Source organism: Maylandia zebra, linkage group LG22 (assembly GCF_041146795.1).
Source record: "Maylandia zebra isolate NMK-2024a linkage group LG22, Mzebra_GT3a, whole genome shotgun sequence".
Classification (NCBI taxonomy): domain Eukaryota; kingdom Metazoa; phylum Chordata; class Actinopteri; order Cichliformes; family Cichlidae; genus Maylandia; species Maylandia zebra.
Window position 1 is genome coordinate 11,171,299 of NC_135187.1, and position 20,010 is coordinate 11,191,308.

The window sequence follows — 20,010 nt, forward strand, 5'->3', positions numbered from 1 at the left end:
ATTTATAAGTCTATATGTGAATGTGAGTGAGTACGGGTTTGCTCATAATTTGGACGTTTATGCATCTATCCGGTGTGTGTGCATATTTGTCAGTGTTTAGATGAATGAATTACAGAGGCTATGACTGTCTGCTCAGGGGCATAATTATAGAGATGGATGTAAATAAAGCGTCAACACTGAGTCAGCAAATATTTCCACAAAGGTTTGCTATGTGATCATTTTGTTTGAATAAGGGGCATCACTTGGTGCAGTTTGAATTATGTGATGTCAGCATTTTCGGGGTAAAACGGGAAAACAAAATGTCTCAATATTCTTTTATACACAATCTAATGTAACAATTTTCCAGTGCTGTAAATTCAGTGCTTTCTAAAAAGATGTTGAAAGTCGCTGAAATATGTTCTTGATATATTTTAGACAGATGGGACAACACTCTTAGGTTCAGACTGAGCAAAAGTGGACCAAATCTGATTTGTCAGATTTTTTTAAGGAATTGTGAATTCTGATTTGGGCCACTTTGATATGTGGTCCTTAATCAAATCCAGGTCTCTTTCAGGTGGCCTCATTTGGCCTTTTGCTCATCCTTTTAGAGCGAAGACGATCTGCATGCCAACTGCATTCTTTTTAACGAATATTTCTAAATGTACAGGTGGAGAGGTGAGTTTTACACAGCTTCTAAAAATGCTATTAAAGCACTTTGAAAACCAAATGTAACTTCAAGGCATATGCACATGCCAGAAATGATGTGCACACATAAGACACAAACAGGATCTTGGAATTTCATAAGAAGAAAAACATCCAGGTATGAACATGCTGCACAAACAGATATCAACAAACACCGTGTGCCAATCTGTGACGCCTCATAAACTTCAGAAAAAAAATGCTGATTATTCCATGTCTACACAACCCAAATTTGGCTTCCTGCAACACGGCCTTACATATTTAATGACAAGGGAGGGTAAGGAAAGTTCAGCCAAAGTTTGAGGAACAATTTTTCATTCACATGCCTGGAGAAATCCCAAAGAGAGACCCCAATTGGAGTGCATGAATATTCTGCTTTGAATTTGCATATGATTAGCTCTTCATCCTTTGCCCCACTCACCTTACATCACAGCTTACTAATCTCTCAGACAGCTCACTATCCTCTCACCAGAACAAATGTCATCATCAGTCTGTTTGCTTTTCTCCTCTGTTTGTACCCTGTTCTGTAGGTTGGAGGTGCAATCAATTATGCAAATAGCACTGTTGTCCCTTCAAAATTGAGCGGCATCAGCGTGCATGCTGGATGTTTGGGAAGGAAGTTGAAAGCTGTTGACATTCCTGCTCATCTTACTCTTGTAAATAAAGCAACGTATTAAGTGCTGTATGTGTCTATGTCTGTTTGGATGTTGTCGGATAATGTCAACACAGTTATCCACTGTGACTCAACAACTGTCTTTTAGAAAGTCCAAACAAACTGTGCAAGTGGACATTTGGTTAAGTGGCAAAGGTGAAATCCTTGTCAGATCTGTACAAGCGGTTTTTGAAATTTTGAATGTTCAAGAAGCTGTAGCTGCCATGCAGCACATAAGCTACAGGGAGTGCAGAATTATTAGGCAAATGAGTATTTTGTCCACATCATCCTCTTCATGCATGTTGTCTTACTCCAAGCTGTATAGGCTCGAAAGCCTACTACCAATTAAGCATATTAGGTGATGTGCATCTCTGTAATGAGAAGGGGTGTGGTCTAATGACATCAACACCCTATTTCAGGTGTGCATAATTATTAGGCAACGTCCTTTCCTTTGGCAAAATGGGTCAAAAGAAGGACTTGACAGGCTCAGAAAAGTCAAAAATAGTGAGATATCTTGCAGAGGGATGCAGCAGTCTCAAAATTGCAAAGCTTCTGAAGCGTGATCATCGAACAATCAAGCGTTTCATTCAAAATAGTCAACAGGGTCGCAAGAAGCGTGTGGAAAAACCAAGGCGCAAAATAACTGCCCATGAACTGAGAAAAGTCAAGCGTGCAGCTGCCAAGATGCCACTTGCCACCAGTTTGGCCATATTTCAGAGCTGCAACATCACTGGAGTGCCCAAAAGCACAAGGTGTGCAATACTCAGAGACGTGGCCAAGGTAAGAAAGGCTGAAAGACGACCACCACTGAACAAGACACACAAGCTGAAACGTCAAGACTGGGCCAAGAAATATCTCAAGACTGGTTTTTCTAAGGTTTTATGGACTGATGAAATGAGAGTGAGTCTTGATGGGCCAGATGGATGGGCCCGTGGCTGGATTGGTAAAGGACAGAGAGCTCCAGTCCGACTCAGACGCCAGCAAGGTGGAGGTGGAGTACTGGTTTGGGCTGGTATCATCAAAGATGAGCTTGTGGGGCCTTTTCGGGTTGAGGATGGAGTCAAGCTCAACTCCCAGTCCTACTGCCAGTTTCTGGAAGACACCTTCTTCAAGCAGTGGTACAGGAAGAAGTCTGCATCCTTCAAGAAAAACATGATTTTCATGCAGGACAATGCTCCATCACACGCGTCCAAGTACTCCACAGCGTGGCTGGCAAGAAAAGGTATAAAAGAAGAAAAACTAATGACATGGCCACCTTGTTCACCTTATCTGAACCCCATTGAGAACCTGTGGGCCATCATCAAATGTGAGATTTACAAGGAGGGAAAACAGTACACCTCTCTGAACAGTGTCTGGGAGGCTGTGGTTGCTGCTGCACGCAATGTTGATGGTGAACAGATCAAAACACTGACAGAATCCATGGATGGCAGGCTTTTGAGTGTCCTTGCAAAGAAAGGTGGCTATATTGGTCGCTGATTTGTTTTTGTTTTGTTTTTGAATGTCAGAAATGTATATTTGTGAATGTGGAGATGTTATATTGGTGTCACTGGTAAAAATAAATAATTGTAATGGGTATATATTTGTTTTTTGTTAAGTTGCCTAATAATTATGCACAGTAATAGTCACCTGCACACACAGTTATCCCCCTATCCATCCATCCATCCATTCGCTTCCGCTTATCCTTTTTCAGGGTCGCGGGGGGCGCTGGAGCCTATCCCAGCTGTCATAGGGCGAGAGGCGGGGTACACCCTGGACAGGTCGCCAGTCTGTCGCAGGGCCAACATACAGGGACAGACAACCATTCGCATTCACTTTCATTCGCACATTCACACCTAGTGACAATTTGGGTTATCCAATTAACCTATCCCCACAAGCTGCATGTCTTTGGACGGTGGGAGGAAGCCGGAGTACCCGGAGGGAACCCACGCAAACACGGGGAGAACATGCAAACTCCACACAGAAAGACCCCGGTCTGATGTTGGAATTGAACTCAGGACCTTCTTGCTGTGCGGCAACAGTGCTAACCACCGTGCCACCATGCTGCCCAGTTATCCCCCTAAAATAGCTAAAACTAAAAACAAACTAAAAACTACTTCCAAAAACATTCAGCTTTGATATTAATGAGTTTTTTGGGTTCATTGAGAACATGGTTGTTGTTCAATAATGAAATTATTCCTCAAAAATACAACTTGCCTAATAATTCTGCACTCCCTGTATGTTAGCTTTGATGGGTTTTAAAGACATTTTTCGCTTTTAATTTTCATATTACAGGTTCTTCCAATCAGAATGCCATATGCACCATGTTTTTCTTGAGTTTGAAGCCTTATTCTGAGCTAAAAATACTAAATTTCATATTATGGTTTAATTTTTGATTAAAGCGTGTACTTACTTGTTCCACTAACACAAACAGAAATCTTCAACCTTACCCAAGGTTACTGTGATATAGCTCCTTAATTAGAAATGTCAAAATTTCATATCACGGCATCTCTTTAATAATACAATTTTGATTCAAGTGTGTGCATGGAGTACAGCCACAAATTCTCAACCTTACCCAAGGTAATTTTGATCTATCTCCTTAATTAGATGGCAGTTTGTAACACAAATATTAATAAAGGGGTTTAAAAAAAAAACCTCACAGCAAATAGTAATAATATTTGTTGATGCACTGAGTCAATGATAAAGTGAAGTATAAAACCACTATGGAGATGGCTGGATGTGTTATTATTGGCCTCAGTGGTGTAACTGGTGTGGTTTCTTATGTCCTTGTGGACTGCACTTTCTTTTTTTATGATTTAAATTTAGTTTTCAATCTATAAAAACTACAGAGTGGTACTTACACCCCTACTGTACCTTCAAGGCGACAAGCAAAACAATAACTTGTTAATTAAATAGTCTCAGTTCCTTTATAACTCACATATACGAAAACATCAAAACTCTTCTAACACTTAGTATAATCATACTAGTGCAGTGCTTAGTGTCACAATGTGTTATTAGCAAGGTCACACTACACCATCATCTTTCTTGTTTCTCTACATAGGCAAGTAGGCAGCAGGTTTTTATAAACAAGATGTCTCATACTGTGGAGTCTTAACTCTTCAATATACAATATAACGCCCCTTGAGGTGACAGTTGTTATAATTTGGTGATATATAAATGGAACTGAAGTGAATCATCCATGCAAACTACCAGTGACCACAGCAACCTGCTAGCAGTTAGTCGCAAGGTTATTGGTGCAGCACCGATTAGCTCTTTGAGATCACTTTCACATTCAATCAATCAAGCACTCACACAAGGTTGGACAATATAAATTTTCCCCTCGACACCAGTGGTTAACAGATGGTTGATGATAGGGTTTTGGGCTTGCGAGGCTTAAGCCAGTTGACCTATGCTCCTTCCTCATCTGTGAGGTCAGAAATTTCTCTGCCTAGGAACAAAATTAGATGTTCACTCATCCAAACGGCCCCAAACTTTGCTTAGGTTGTCATCAATACAGTAGTTAAGTTTGATGTAGCTCGAATGATGCAGACAGTCAGACAGAAATTGTTTTTCTTTTTTTTCTTTAGCAGGATAGAGTCTATATTCAGATGTTTCTGTTTTTCCAAAAGGCTATCGGCTATCAGCTGTAATCTACCTCCTGTGATTCTTTTTCTTTGAGAATAGAAATGGAGAAAGAAGAACTGCTATCTGTTACGCTTCCAGATAATAGCAAAGAATACCTCAGTGCTTACTGCAACCCAATCTATGGCAGTGTATTGATATGAGATTGGTCTGTGCTTTAAGTAGACCTCTTTGACAAGCATTATTGCCAGCCTCCAACCAGTATATTTATATACATTTCTTTAAAGATTCAATCTTAGTGCAATTTAAAGTCTTCATCATCTTGCACCGGGGAATAAACAGGGGTGATGAAAACAGTTTGACCCTGGTCGTACACCCTCATGTGCTTCATCTCTCTTCAAGATTTTAGCTATGTGGCTGTCTCTTTCTCTTCTCCTGTCCATTTCTTTCTCTTTATTACCAAGTATTCAGCCACTGCTGGACCCCCAAGGAGGTCGTTTGCTCCCCTCAAGCAACCAGCCATCAAATCACAAAATGTATGTGGCTCTTTGAACCTTTCTGTAAATTATATTGTTACCTAAAAGCCATTATTCACATATACACACAATTAAGTATTAACTGTCATAGCTGTTGCTATTAGTGTCATCACATTCAACATATTGATTATATTGCTGATATGCTACATCAAAAAAAACAATGTATTTGCTTAACCATTCACTTAATCATTTACTTTTCTTCGGGATACTAAAATGACTGTCTAATAAACAAGGCATTTGTGCCGCTGTACATGTTGAAGCCTTTACATGTGAATTAATTTGTGGTCATCATGAAGAGTGTGTGGGGGAGGGGCTTTTTGGAGCAGAAAGTTGTACGCCTTAATTGCAACAGTGATGATATTATTAAAATACCCTTGATTTGTGGAGCTGTAATCTAATTTATACATCCTGAACCCTGTATTAGGTAGCTGCTTAATTACAAAATGTGTCACACAATGAATTGCTGTATATGCTACAGTGGGGTTCATTCATTCAGCAAGTAATATTATGGTTTCTTAATGATTTTTGAAGCTGCTGTTGTTGACCTGATATTACAGACTCATTTCATAAAAAGTTGTTATATAAAATTCAAATTAAAAACTGTGTAAAAAGAACGCAATGATGTGATTAAAACTCACCTTTTAACTGGAAATAGCACAATCTTCAACATGTACTTATTATGAAGTGCAAGAGCAAATTTAGAGAAACAGTAATGTGATACTAAAATGAATATATAAATAAACAGTATCTTGGTTAAGATCCAGAAATGTCACTGGTTTTTCTGGACACCCACACTTAACACAGTTGACAGGAATTACTTGCACATCTATGAAGATTCCAGTAATGCTGAATAATATATGCAGGTTTTCAACAAACATATGGCGATATCTAGATTGCGTCTCTTTTTTTTTTTCAGGGAAAGCCTTTCTTAGTTAAGGAGGACAATACCAAACCACATTCTCCAAGGATTTTGAGAGAATAGCTCCTCATTTATTAAAAGAGCCTGGGTGTTAAACTTGCCTCCCTATGACAGAAAAAAAAAGACAAAGGATGCCTTTTTGAGTAAATTGAAATCCTCTATCTAGCAGGGAAAGGTACACATTTTGCCCTGAAAATTGCACAAAGTGGTCTTCTTACTTTCCAAAAACTTGTTGTGTTAGTACATCTTCTAATGCCTCTGGACACAATGTTGCTCTTGGCATCCTTGAGTGTTTTAAGATCTTCAGTATTACATACCCTCCACCAGATGAACAGTATTTGTTATAATCTTGGACCTTAAAAATTGGAGTATAATGATTTGCAAATCATTAAATTCAGTTTTTCTTATATTTTACATAGCATATAAACATTTTTGCATACTTCCATTTTACTCGGTGTCTGTACTTTTTTGCAATTGTGGTTACAAGTTCAAAATATGATTCAATTTTACGTTTGACATTAACAAGGGAATAGTGTGAGTCGGTTTAATATCTATATAGGTGACAATAAAATATGAATCTTCATGGGCAAACACTTATCTGTCTTTTGTTGCATTGTATCATGATGTGAAGGTTAAATATTACTGTCATTGAGCAGTCCCAGCGATAACCATGTATTGAAGGGTTTTCAGTCACACAAACTTCTAAAATCACCAAGTAAACACATGCAACACACTCTTTTGTTATAGCTTGTGAGTGCAAACACACACACACAGAGACGTATATATATAAGTTAAAGAGGGATAGTACTGCCATATAATTTGTCTCTTATGATGAATTCCTATTGGTGTCTCCTGAGACATCGAGCCTCTGTTGGCAAAGCAACACATTTTTCAAAGTCAGTCCACTGCTTCCTCATTATCTCTTCTTTCTACTTCCCTCACTCAACTCAATTGATTTTTCATATCCTCCACTCTTTCAAATTTTATCCATCATCAGAAAAAAACCTCTCACATCACCTAAAGAATCTGACCAATAGTTACTGGGATCTCTCTGATTACTGAGAAAAAAGGTTTGATACCATAGGTTTGAATGTTGCCATATGTGTGCTTTATTTTAACAGGGCAACAGTCAAAAAAAAAAAAAAATAGAGGAACTGATATCTAGAAAATAAATATAAGTCAGGAAGAAAGATGGAGGGAAGTAGAAAGAGAAGGGCGGGGGAATGTTAAAGGAACAAAAAAGGTGAAGAAAAAGCAAAAGATGTCACAGTTGTTCCATTTCCTGGCTGTCTGAAGTCAGCTCTAAAAATTGGAAACAGTGGCGTTCCCTAATCTCCCATCACCTGCACAGAGTGTATTCAGTGTCTGATAAACCACCCTGCAACCCCGAACTACCACACACACACTCACACACCGATTTAAATATAAAAGGATCATCCTGCTAAAGAGGAACAGACACACGCGCAGCTCCATATGAACTAAGGCAGTTTGTGTAAACTCTATAATTGAACTTTATCTGAAGTCATGATAGGTTTGTGCTATCTGTGTTGATATTTAAAAATACTGGCACAGTAGCTGTGGCGGCTGGAATAACAGTCCTTCGGAAAAACGCTATCGGATTCAGTTCCTGCCGAGTGAGTCGCCTCAGAATCGGCCTGCTGTGGTTGAGAAATGAGGCTGCCGGGCAGATGTCATATCCGGGAATGTGTCGGTGAGCAGTAGATCGCACTGTATATTCCTGATTACTTAGTCACGGGCCTTATCTGCAAACTGCCACATGGCTACTTGACAGTTGGCTTGGCCCGGCCTTTCCTGTGTCCTCTTTTTCTATCCGATTTTATTTACATTTTTCTCCATGCCTTTTCTTTCTAGGCGTCAATCTGCAACCTTTTATTCTTTCTTAGTCTCTCTGTTCACTGGATGAATGTAAAATGAGGAATGAAAGGAAGATAAGATGAAAAAGTTTGTCACGGACACAAGAACAGGATTTGCTTCTAATGCCTATGTTTCCTGCCAAAACTCTGAATATTTTCCAAGATAAAGTAATGACTAAAAATATCTATTGGCTTTTTAAATTTTCTTGTGCTGCCAATTTCAGATAATTGGAAGCAGAATGGTAGGATGTTGTTTGTGACTATTAAGATAACTTCACTGTGCTTCCTTGTAATTCCAGTTGCCTGATGATCTAAGACAAAAATGTCAGGTCAGAGACGCAATTTTTGTGTGCGCAAAACACACAACCAAACCTCACAGCAGTGCTATTGAGACCCTTGGGTTGTCTAATTTAAAAGTTTTCATTTGAGCAAACAGCCAGAGAGTATAATTTTATAAGACCAAAACAGATACATGAAAAGGGCTCCAGGTAAGTTAAGAAATATAATCTTCAAATGAATTTTGCAAAGACCAATGAGGGTAAATGAAATGCTTACTATTCAGACATCTAACATCAAATATGTTTTCATCCATGTGTACGGGTCTTCCTTGCAGACCGATGATTTTGCTTGTGAGAAAGAAATGTTTAGCTTTTCCCAGCAATGTAATATTGCATTGCTAAGCACAGCACTGGTACTTTTAATTTAAAAAGTCTGGATACTTCTCTCTCCACAGAGACCACATTATGTCCTGATATAACATCAGTAATTTCCAAAAACTTAAATAACACAGAAGACTGCTGTACCTGGAACTAACAGCAACACGAGGACTTAACAGCCAATGACAGCCATCCTCTCATGGGCTATTTTACCCCTGGACATGCTGTGAAGACACCTGTGTGACATATTTCTGCAGTAAGGTTGACATAAAAATTCAAAGCTAGTGTAAACTCTTAATGTTGCAATGAGTCCAGTTTATGAACTGTGACCTTTTATTTCCCCTCTCTCACTTCCACAGCACATGTGAACACGTCTGATTTATAGCCAGACCACAAACCGAAGTTATTATCTCATTTGCATTAATAAAAGAAAAGTATTATTGTAATAAATCCACTAGCAAATCACAAACAGGCTATTATAGAAATACTAATGAAGGCGATAAAAACAATGCATCCAGAGATATTGTTAGAGCGTATCTGTAATCTAATTTCATTATGAAATGTTGATGTGATTAGCGCCTGGGAGTTAATCATCTCGTAAAGGGAATGATGATTCTGTGCACATAAAGCAAAGAGTGACGCTTGCTCCCCCGTGTCTGTTTAAAACAATCTGTATCTACTTCTGCCACCTCTGCTGTGAGTGTGGCTGTTGGGATATATGTGTGGGTCTGTTAATGTGTGTTAACTTTTTCTCGCATGATTGTGTAACGTATATGTGCGTATCTCTTTCAGCGACACATTAACACCCTTTCAGTGGCAGAATCTGCAGGAGTCCACCCTGGGGGACAAACACAGCTATGGCACAATATGTCTGGGACGTGGAACCTACTGGTATCAAAACACCTGCTCCCTTCACTGTCTCCTTCTATTACTCCATTTCCTCTCCTACATTTTCTCTAGCCACCATGTTCCTAAGATCGTTTTAAATCTCTGAAATTACAGTAACATAGTAGAAGGTGCGGGAGGAGGGACCACTGGAGTATCACAAATAAAACCACTCACCACCCTAATTGTGACTTATAACTCCTCCAAACTACATCTCCTTTTATTGATGATATACTGTAGATTTTATGAGATCAGTATGTCTTGTAACATCCGAGTAACACTCATAAAACAATGACACCTTTACTGGCTCCCAATAAAAAGAACAGTTTCACTTTCAACTGCTTCTTAACTGCCAGAAATTCAAGTTCCACACCAATTCCCAGCCCGTCCTGGATATTTTCTGTGTTGCCTACAAATTCCTGTTAACAGTTGTGAACCTGAGCTTTACAGTGCTGCTTACTGATCCCACTTTGCATGCAGTGTATTTTTCCACTCCATCTCTTTTTCTCCTTTTCTCACCCACCTGAGTGTACTTTATATTTCTCTCCCTGTCATGCTATTCTCTCTCCCTTTTTGGAAAGTTGGTTAAATAATATTTAAGCTTTTATGAGATTTGAATTATTTAATCTAAAATGATAGTTAACCAGGGAGCCTTGCAGCTTCCAATCAGTTTCCAAGAGAAGGATTATGGAGGAGGGTCAGCTGACACACGCTGGCTGATTCAGATAGACCACTGGTGTGGGCATGACCAGCGTCACTGTGCTAATCTGAGTGAGGTACAGTATAAGCCAAATCTGACATTGCAAATCTGAAATATAATTCCCTCTCCGTTTTGCTCCTGTGTTGACTTTCACATCAGACATGTGACTTTGATGTTGTTGCTTCTATTTTTCCCCACCTCTGTAATGTGTCTGCAAGGGTGAGCATAGAGGCAGGGGATCAAAGAGCATATAAGAATGACACTGTTGCAAGGTAATAAACCTCCAGAATTGAGCTGATTGTGCATGCATGTGGTCACACAGCTCGTGTGGCACATCCCACTATTAAAAGCTCCAATGCACTGGTCTGTGAAGTGATTTTTTTTTTATTTTTGGGGGGTGGGGAGGGGGGGGGGGGGTGTCATTGTGCTCCTCATCATGATCACTAAAATAACTATATGCATGCACTTCTAAAACTGAGATAGCTTCCAAAACAAAGTTTTTGACATAAGCCAGTGACTCAGAAGCAAGAAGAGCTGTTGGATAGTGAAGAAAACAGTATTTGCTGGATATTTTCTTCCTTTATGATCACAGATACACAAAGAAATAGACAGAGGGGTCGAAGCTGGAATGACAATAAAGATTCCTGGTTGGAACTGGGAATTTTCTAGTCTGCATCACAGGCAGCATGGTTTAGTCCTGGTCCAGAGGGCTCCTTACTAGAAAATGTCTGTGGTGTACAATTATGTTGCTTGGTTACTCTGAAAGGAGGAGAAAGAAGAAATTGAGCTACCTTGTGTTTATTTAGTTGGATGTTTGGTAAGTTTCAAATCATAATGTGGAAAATGTCTGATTAAACAGTCACAGTTGTATTCAGTAACCTCTTCCCTAATTATCTCTGCTACCGCTGGCTCTGCAGAGATGATGGGGAAAAGAGGCCGGGAACAGAAAAGGTCAGGTGACTTTGCTCCTCTTCATCCATCTTTGAAAAATATGTGAGATGAAGCGAAGAGGGAGGGACCGGCAAAGAGCCTGGGCATGAAATTGTTGCAAGGTAATGAAGCTGCATGTACATATATGTGTACATGGAGCTCGTGCAGAATTTATATCAATTAACTGCTTCACTGCCTCCTCTGTATACACAAAGGTATTTACTTTTACTTGTTGTGGTAGCCTAATTGTATTCCGATCAATAATGCAAACACATCGCCACCGGGAAGTGTTGCTGTAGATTGACCTCCATTGTGTGGGCATGTCATGACAGAAGGAGAAAGGGGTGAAAAAAAACTTTTTGCACTTTTACAAAAGAATGAATAAAAGAGTAGGACTTTTCTTCTTTGACATATATATGTTCTATATATACATATATATGTCTATATGTATATGTAATAGACGTTAATTTCAACAGACCACACAAAACTCCAGTGTTCTGAAGTAAGAATAAGGTACAGTGTAATTCCACTATAATGAGTATCTTAGATTGATAACTTATTGCCTTCTTTAATTTCTATGACACATGGATATCTGCATATTGTGCTTTGTTTCCTGATATCATACACAGTCACCACTACAGTGTAGAAATCGCTCTACAACCAATCAGCATAATGATTTGCTTGAGAAGCTACACAATCATGGCTTGCTGAGGGAAACATGGCTCAAGTCCTCAATGTTGTCTGGTTTCTGCATTTGTCATAAGTGGAGTGCAAAGAAGCTAAATGCGGCAAACGACACTGAGCAATCTTTTTAATCCTACAGTGTTGCTTACCAGGAACTTTAGCCAACATTGCATTTACTGTTTCAGTCATTTACAGTCTGTAAATGACTGAAAGTCTGAATTATAGCAGAATAATATCTTCTCTCAGCAATGCTGGATCTTCTATCTCTTTTGTTGGACAGAGGGCAGAGTAGAGGCTACATTAATTGACTATCATGAAGTTCAAAGCAATATTACAAGGGATCAAGTCAAGGCAAGCTGGTTAGCATGCTAAAAGTAGTAGAGATCACTGCATTACATCATAGATGTTAATTGTTTACATTTTGTTAATGGTTTAACCAAATGTAAACAATTAGTTTTGGCTATTTTTGTTTTAGTTTTTCCTTTAATGCTTTGAACAAAGGAATCGATTTTTTTTTAAAATCTGGTGGAAAAAACCCAACAACTTCAAAGCTGCAGCCCTTAGCTTCATCAAATCATATCCCCAGTGTCGCACATAATTCCATCTAGTGACATGTTCTTTCATCCTTCCATGAATTGTGGGAAATATAGTTTATTTTATTGTTCTATTGTTACCATCCTGCTCCCCAAAAACACTCCCTAGTGTGTACTAAACTACACAATATTCCTTACTTTAAAAAAGTATAACTCCCTTGCAGTTGTATGCTTGCCGTCTAAGTGAATGACCAGGAGGTACAGTTGATTTTCATACAACAGAAAGTTTTAACCATGGCAGGTTTAAAATTTGAATGTAATTGCAAAGATATTAGGCAGTGGATTCTTCACACACTCTCCACAGTTTTCATTGTCACCAGTCTCACAACGAAATTTACCTTTGACTTTTCAGATATTAATATCATCATCGATTTATCCAATCGGACATTTTTGTCAAGTTTTATTATCACTGCTGCATACCTCCTGAGCCCTCAGAGGCCTGAACTTTGGATTTTGACCACCCAAATACAACCAGCTCACCCATGAAGCCCTGTGATTATGTGTGTCAAATTCAAAATTCCTTCAATACCCTTTTTTTTCATGAAAATCTGCTGGCCAGAGTAGCCAAAAACATAATACCCCCATCACTGGCTGTTGCCAGCACAGAAGCGTGATAAGGTGAGTTGAACAAGGACACGTGGGCTTTGTGGTAAAACCACAGCAAATGTGATCCCACATTTTGAATTTAAGCTTTGAAATTTGCCAGACATTTAAGTGGTAGATATGTGATGTGAAACTGAGAGCAAAAAATAGACGATTGTGTGCATGTACATAATGGACTCTGAGAGACACAGAATGAGTGAGTGGGGCTGTTGGCCTCTGTCCTTGGTGAGTAATGACCACAGAGGAGGACAGATGATCATGTTCATCAGCTCCCAGAGCTGAGGCTACCAGCCCCCCTGCTGGGGAGGATCAGTCAGGCTGATGGGCCATAATCTGTGTGTGAGTGTGTGTTTATACGTATGTGTGTGCGCGAGCTTGTGGTCGAGTAGAGAGAGCAGAAATAGCGAGGGGGCTGGGTGAAAACTGCGATGATGATTCTTACCGCGTATTATGAAGCATATAGGAGGAAGAATGTACACTGTACTGTGTTAGAGTGTGCTTGCATACAATTGCACGAAAGGGGAGCTTATGTGTGTGCACGCTATTAAAAGTACTTACATTTATTAGAGAGCTGCTTTATGTCTGGCAGTTGCAGGATTTGCTTAAGGGGGAAATTAGGTGTGCTGACTACCCTTTTAATTACCATGTCATTAAAGTTTGAAAAGTAGCTAAATAGCCAAGGTTGGTAGTATACACTGAAGAGCTGCAAAGTGGTGGATATCACTGAGGCATTTCTATAGGCTGTTTACTTTTTTCCCCACTTACTTACTTATTTACTTACTGTATGTTTTAACTTTTATCTTCTATTTTTATCATTGTGTATATTTCCAGTTTTTATCTGTTGTACAGTGTCCTTGGGTGCTTTGAAAGGCGCTATTTAAATAAAATGTATTATTATTATTATTATTATTATTTATTTTCAGCTTCTGGCTTCAATTTTGAACTCTGAAATCAGGTTTTATGCAGCTATAATTTCAGTTTAAGTAAGTGACAAAATGAGTGATTCTACCTAGAACAGTTAGACATGTAAATGAACAAGATCAAAATAACTGAACCTATATGGAAACAATCATATGAACTGTTTGTGTAGAGACATTTTTCATGCCATCGAGATCAATCTGTTCTCATATTTTGAATGAAGCACATGTGATGATTTCTTTTTCGTTTCTTTAAAAATAGTCATATAAAGGGAAGATGCTCCTTTGAATCTCCTGCAGGCCTCGCTTCTGAGCGTTCAGAAAAGATTTTATTGATTGGAGTTTCAACCTGTGTTCACATCACTAGTTCTCGCTTTACAAAAACAGTATCTCGCTTGACAATCTGCAATAAACTGTATTGCTTTCCAAGCTAAACTGTGAGAATGATCAATTCAAAGTAGTGTGTGTGTGTGTGTGTGTGTGTGTGTGTGTGTGTGTGTGTGTGTGTGTGTGTGTGTACACTGTCTTTCAGCATGTGGCTATGACAGTGAGGGAAGACACAAGAGACTGTTAAGTAATAGTCTTTGGGTTACAATGATGCAAACCCTTGAAACAGTATTTTCATTGTTTTAATTCATCTTGCTGTCTTAAGGACTCAAATAAATATTACTTGCTTGCTGCAGAATGGTATGAGCATGTCTCCTCACTTTAAGTAGCACCAAATCAATGTAGCCCTCATGGGGAGGATAGTGATTTTCATTACAGAAATGATCTCAAGTCAGTGTGTTAATTGAAAGGAAAAGACTGTAATATCTTAAACTGTTTTTGTTAATTAGATTAAAACCCACTGTGCAACTTTAAAGTTGTTGTTTTTTGCCTAAGCTGGCTCAATACTTCTGTATTTTCAAAGCCACCAAAAGTAAAGCGCGAACCTTTACAATGTTGATTTAAATTAGCTTGATTTAAATTATATATGGTATATGTTGTATATATAATCTTGCTTTGCTACATTTACATATATATTATTTAAAAAAATCCTGCACTATCCAAATGAAACAACACCAGCTAAGCGAGGACTCCTTACCCTCCCACTCAGGACGTCCCCTCAATCCTGCACATTACTCTCAGAATTGCTGCTCACTGAACAAATACTTTGAAAACAGAAGCAAATAATCCCCATTAAACTCTAACACACGTCATGATATAACTACCAAATATCCCTGGTCTTTACTCAGCAAAGTTACTCACGTCACTTTCTGTGAGGACATCGACATAAGCGAAAACGGAGCTCTACTGCGGATTCGGGTCTGTTCGCTCTAGATAGTGAAAACACCTGGCGTGAAGATTCCAGGTTGCAGTTCCTTGATAGGTCGACCCTGCAGTACCCACTACTCCGCGTCCCACTTCATTGCGCTCGCTCGATGTCAATCTCCCCTTCAGAACCCTCCCCCGAGATATCAAATAGGCCGCGTGGCTCTCCGGATCCCGCACTACTTGCCCAGACGGCATTCGCTCGATTCAAACACTGAGTGCGTCTCTGCTGCGGTGCGTTGCGCGCAGGCTGGAGAGAGATGACAAGAGCCCCGCGGAACTGGCCAGAGAAACATGGATCTCCGTAAAACGCTGATTTCGGTGCTTTGGATATTATTGCTGAACGAAGTGAAAGACTACAATGCAGAAGAAGGTATGTGAAAAAAATTAACGGATCGGTTGTTCCCAAACTGGCTACGGCAGCCTTAATCAGGAGACAGATGTCCGCCGTAAAGATAGTTTGACATTTGCACTTATCCTGTGATGAGAAGCAGGTGCATAAGAGGAAATTAATGTTGGCGGACTTTTAATTAAAAACAAAAGAAAAACATTAGAGAGATAGATGGAGAGGCGGTGATTACCAGATAATGGAGCGATAGATGCGTTTGAAAAAGCTGTAGTGTGACAGAAAACGCATTTGTGCTGAATTCAAAGCGACGGCTCTCAAGCGTCCGGATAATAGATCAGATTTTTTAATCTTTCAGTTTAACACAGACAAACACGTCACTTTAGTTTATTAGTTTGTCACAAAACAAGCAAACAAAAACAACGGATTACTCTTTAACAGCAGTGCTACAGAGTTTAGATGGTAAACTTGACAAAAAAAATAGTGATGTGCACAAGTTTAAAGGTTTTGCTGTAAAGGCACAAAGTGTAGACTATGCGCTGTGACAGATGTGTGATCCCACATAGAGCCAGTGCTTGCTTTAACATTTACTTTATGATTTATTCAGGAAGTGAGTTTGGTTCAGACAGCCGTCCTCGTTATGAAAAAGAAATCCTCGGGCTGTTGCCACAAAGATATGACTTGTACGGAAGGCTTTCGTCGCGGCATCTTTGTGCAACTGGTTTCTTTGTCTTTTCATACTCAGTCACTGAAGCTGTGACGCGGACCACGGGATGCATTATAAGATGTTGACTCAGTGCTTATCTGACTGTATGAATCTCCCCATTCAGCTCACTTTACCTTCTATTTTTCTTCATCAATTTTTAAATAGCGAGGCGGCGGCATTAATTCCTCTCTTTGGCTCTTCAGCGGCATTAAATGAAGTTATGAAACAGTGGTTATGCAGGAGAACAATGTGTGATTCAGTGGGGGATTATATATAGATTTAATGCTGATGTGGGATTGGGATGTGGATTGCTGGCTTGTTTAATTGCCCGTTTGCATCTGCACTGAGGTGTGTGAGAGAGCTGGGAAGGTACTGCTGTGGTCCAGTGATTTACCAGCACCCTGGCTGATTGCCACAGGTAAATACTTTCACCACCAGCAAGTTATCCAAGATATTGTAGACAAATTGAGATTTTAATCATTCAGCCTAACCCAAGCTGCTGAATGGACATGCATTTCTGGCTGCTGGTTCAGGTGTAAAGTCACTGTAAAGCCACAAACAAACATGCAGCTGTAGTGTATAGTAACCAATATTGACTCTGAGAAAAGTAGTCTACTTTTGGCACACTTGACACACTTTACACCCATACATCATTGACACGCATTATGCATTATACATTATACATATACACACATTAGAGCAGAACTGGCGCACATGCAGCCCACGGTCAAATGCACACACTCACTTGGCATGCACACGTTGCACCTGCATGCAGGCTTTCTAATGAAACATACACTTGTTCGCATGTACATGGTGTGGCATTTTTTTGGTACTAAAGGCCCCTTTTTGTGGGCACGCATGCAGAGACTCATTCACATATGAAAAGTCACATGCCCACATTTGTACTCTTCATTTACCCATACACACATTTCCTCTAGAGCATTGCCAGATTGATTTGGTTCTCTGGAATGCTGGGTAGCCGGATTTGGATGCTAGCTTTTGTTTAATTGATGTTGTGACAGCGATTAATTGCTGTGAAAGCAATGTGCTCCTGAAGGCTTGTATTGGCAGCAATTCTTCTCGCTGTTCCTAAGGATTTGAGAGATGGGGGGAAAACACAGGGGAGATTTTTTTCCCTCCACTTTTTTCCCCCATTATATCCACATTAAATGAGGCAATTTACCCACCTGTCTACATGCATTCTGTTAGTTCTAACCAAGAAGCTCAGGCACACGACGGCCTTTTCAACAGAGAATTGCATTTGTGCGTTTAGGCATTTGAAATTTTGTATCTACTAATGCATTGCATTATATATATACATATATCTATATACACACACTCTTTGATTAGCATTCCTGATGATTCCCTTTTTTGGTCTGCCCTTGTGCCTATTCTAATCCTTCAGTAGCTGTTATTCCCAGTTCTATATATCATTTAGTATTTCTGTGCTCTTATTTCATTTCCCCTCGTGTGCCAGCAGCATTTTCCTGCCTCTTTAATGTGCAGCTACATTCTTATGTTGTTGTTCCTTCCTTTAGCGCTCCCTCTATTTTCTTTCTTCCTGTTTTTCTTTGTTTCCCCCCGTCCTCTCACACATGACCCTCTTATTTCTCCTCTCTTTTGCTCCTCTTTTTTTCCTCCATCTTCTTCCTGCTTGCGCATGTGCTCAACCTCTTTAGCTGACTTAGCAAACACTAATATGACCAGGGGGTTCCGACAGGCAGAGCCGGGTGTCCACCATCGTACTCTAGCGCATTACACACAGTCAATCTAGCCACTCCTCCTCCCTTCAGGTCTCTTTTCTCATTCCCCACACCTCACCGCTAACGCACCTTGGCATCTCATTGGGATCTCATTTACTTTCTCTCTCCTCCATCACTCCCTCCCTTTCTCCCTCTGCATCCATCCATCCTGTCCTAAGCTGAGAGAGGGAACAACCCTCATACAGAACAATAGAGGCAGAGTGAGAGAAGAGTGGAGTGATTGAAAACGTGAGGTGGAAGAGTCTCAGAAACTGCAGCGTAACCTGTGAGTTTATCCTGTTTGTGGGACCGTAGCTTTGTTCACTTGCTCGCTGCATCAGAATGACTGTTGTGAACTGCCTGCACTATGCTCTTGGCAGACATGCAGCAGTCTATTGTTTACCTAGAGCCTTATTATACTGGCACTCTTCCCAAACCAGCATGCCATATCTAATTTCATATTTACAGGTACCATTATTTACCGTAATGCATTGTAAAACTGAAATATTAGTGATACAATTTTAGTATTTTTATGATCGAACATGTTTAATGATAGATCCACAATATCCATACATACCCAAAGTGCCTGTTTCATTATAATGCAGTGACTGATCCTTAGAACTGAGACTGAACTGAACTATTTCTAATGGATTTCTTCAGAGACTTTAGACTTTTTTTAACAGTGGGGTTTTTACATGCTAGAAAGGTATAGCATTAAAACAGAGATAAGACTACATCTTGAATTCTGTGCCAGTGTACCTGTTGACCCTTTGACTGTGTAGAAGGTGCGTTTGTGGACAGCTCAGCCAGTGATCCCAGACCTTAACCGGAATTGTGGTTCTTTCATGTTTTTATTTACCCCAGTTTGTGTCTGTATGCCCATGCATAAGTAAAGTCAGTAAGTTTTGGTATGAGAAAAACGCTCAGGCTAAAGCATTTTTCATCTTGCATAGTGACATCTTCACCTCTATTTGCATTGCCCAGGAAGAATTTGCTTCAACCTGCATATTTCCATTTATTTCGTCCGCAACAGCACCGCTTTAAAAATCTACATTGTGTTTGGTCTGGAGTTTGACTTTACCACAAATAATGTGAGGCTTTTTATTTTCCCCAGAGCAATTATTGTGAGCATTTTAGACACATAAGCAACAGATAAACCGTAACATATGCACCTCATTCTTTAACCTTAATAAAATAGCCAATTTAACAGAAATACTGAAAATAAAATGTTGACAGTTAATCTTAGAAATGCTGAAATTATTTATTAATTATTATGGAATGTGTAAGATCCAGTGTTATCACAGTCACTGTTGCACCGATGTTGGCCACAGATCTTTGATTTTAAGTGTTGTGCTAAAACACTGAAGCACTGGTTTAAGTAGGACAGGCAAATCTTGGATTAATGTGTGTACATTGCCTGCCAATTACATAGATAACGTTTTATAATGCCAAAAAACAGCTTTATCTAGATACAGATACTTCTGTTGACTTGGAAGCAGTTTAATTCATCTATATATTTATTAAACTGTACTCCTATGTCATATCATCACTAAATCTTATAATTAGTGCTTAGAAGCAATCTGATTTACTAATATTGGGATCATCAGCTATTGCCAGACTGGCAAAGGGGTAGCTATCCACCCTCCCAGGCATCAGTTGGAGCTAATTGCCTGTGATTACTGCAAGGTTATTTCTGCTCTGCTGCCACGGCCCTGGACCG

General features: G+C 39.5%; 1 protein-coding gene across 1 annotated transcript in view; it reads left to right on the top strand.

Moving 5' to 3' along the window:
• Nucleotides 1-15,573: 15,573 nt before the first annotated feature.
• epha10 (EPH receptor A10) overlaps nt 15,574-20,010 on the top strand; it is a 162,463-nt gene continuing 158,026 nt past the window's right edge. Inside the window, exon 1 of the mRNA XM_004548931.5 lies at nt 15,574-15,869. Coding sequence (XP_004548988.1) covers nt 15,791-15,869 — 79 coding nt within the window. The 5' untranslated portion in view covers nt 15,574-15,790. The remainder of the gene's footprint in view (nt 15,870-20,010) is intronic.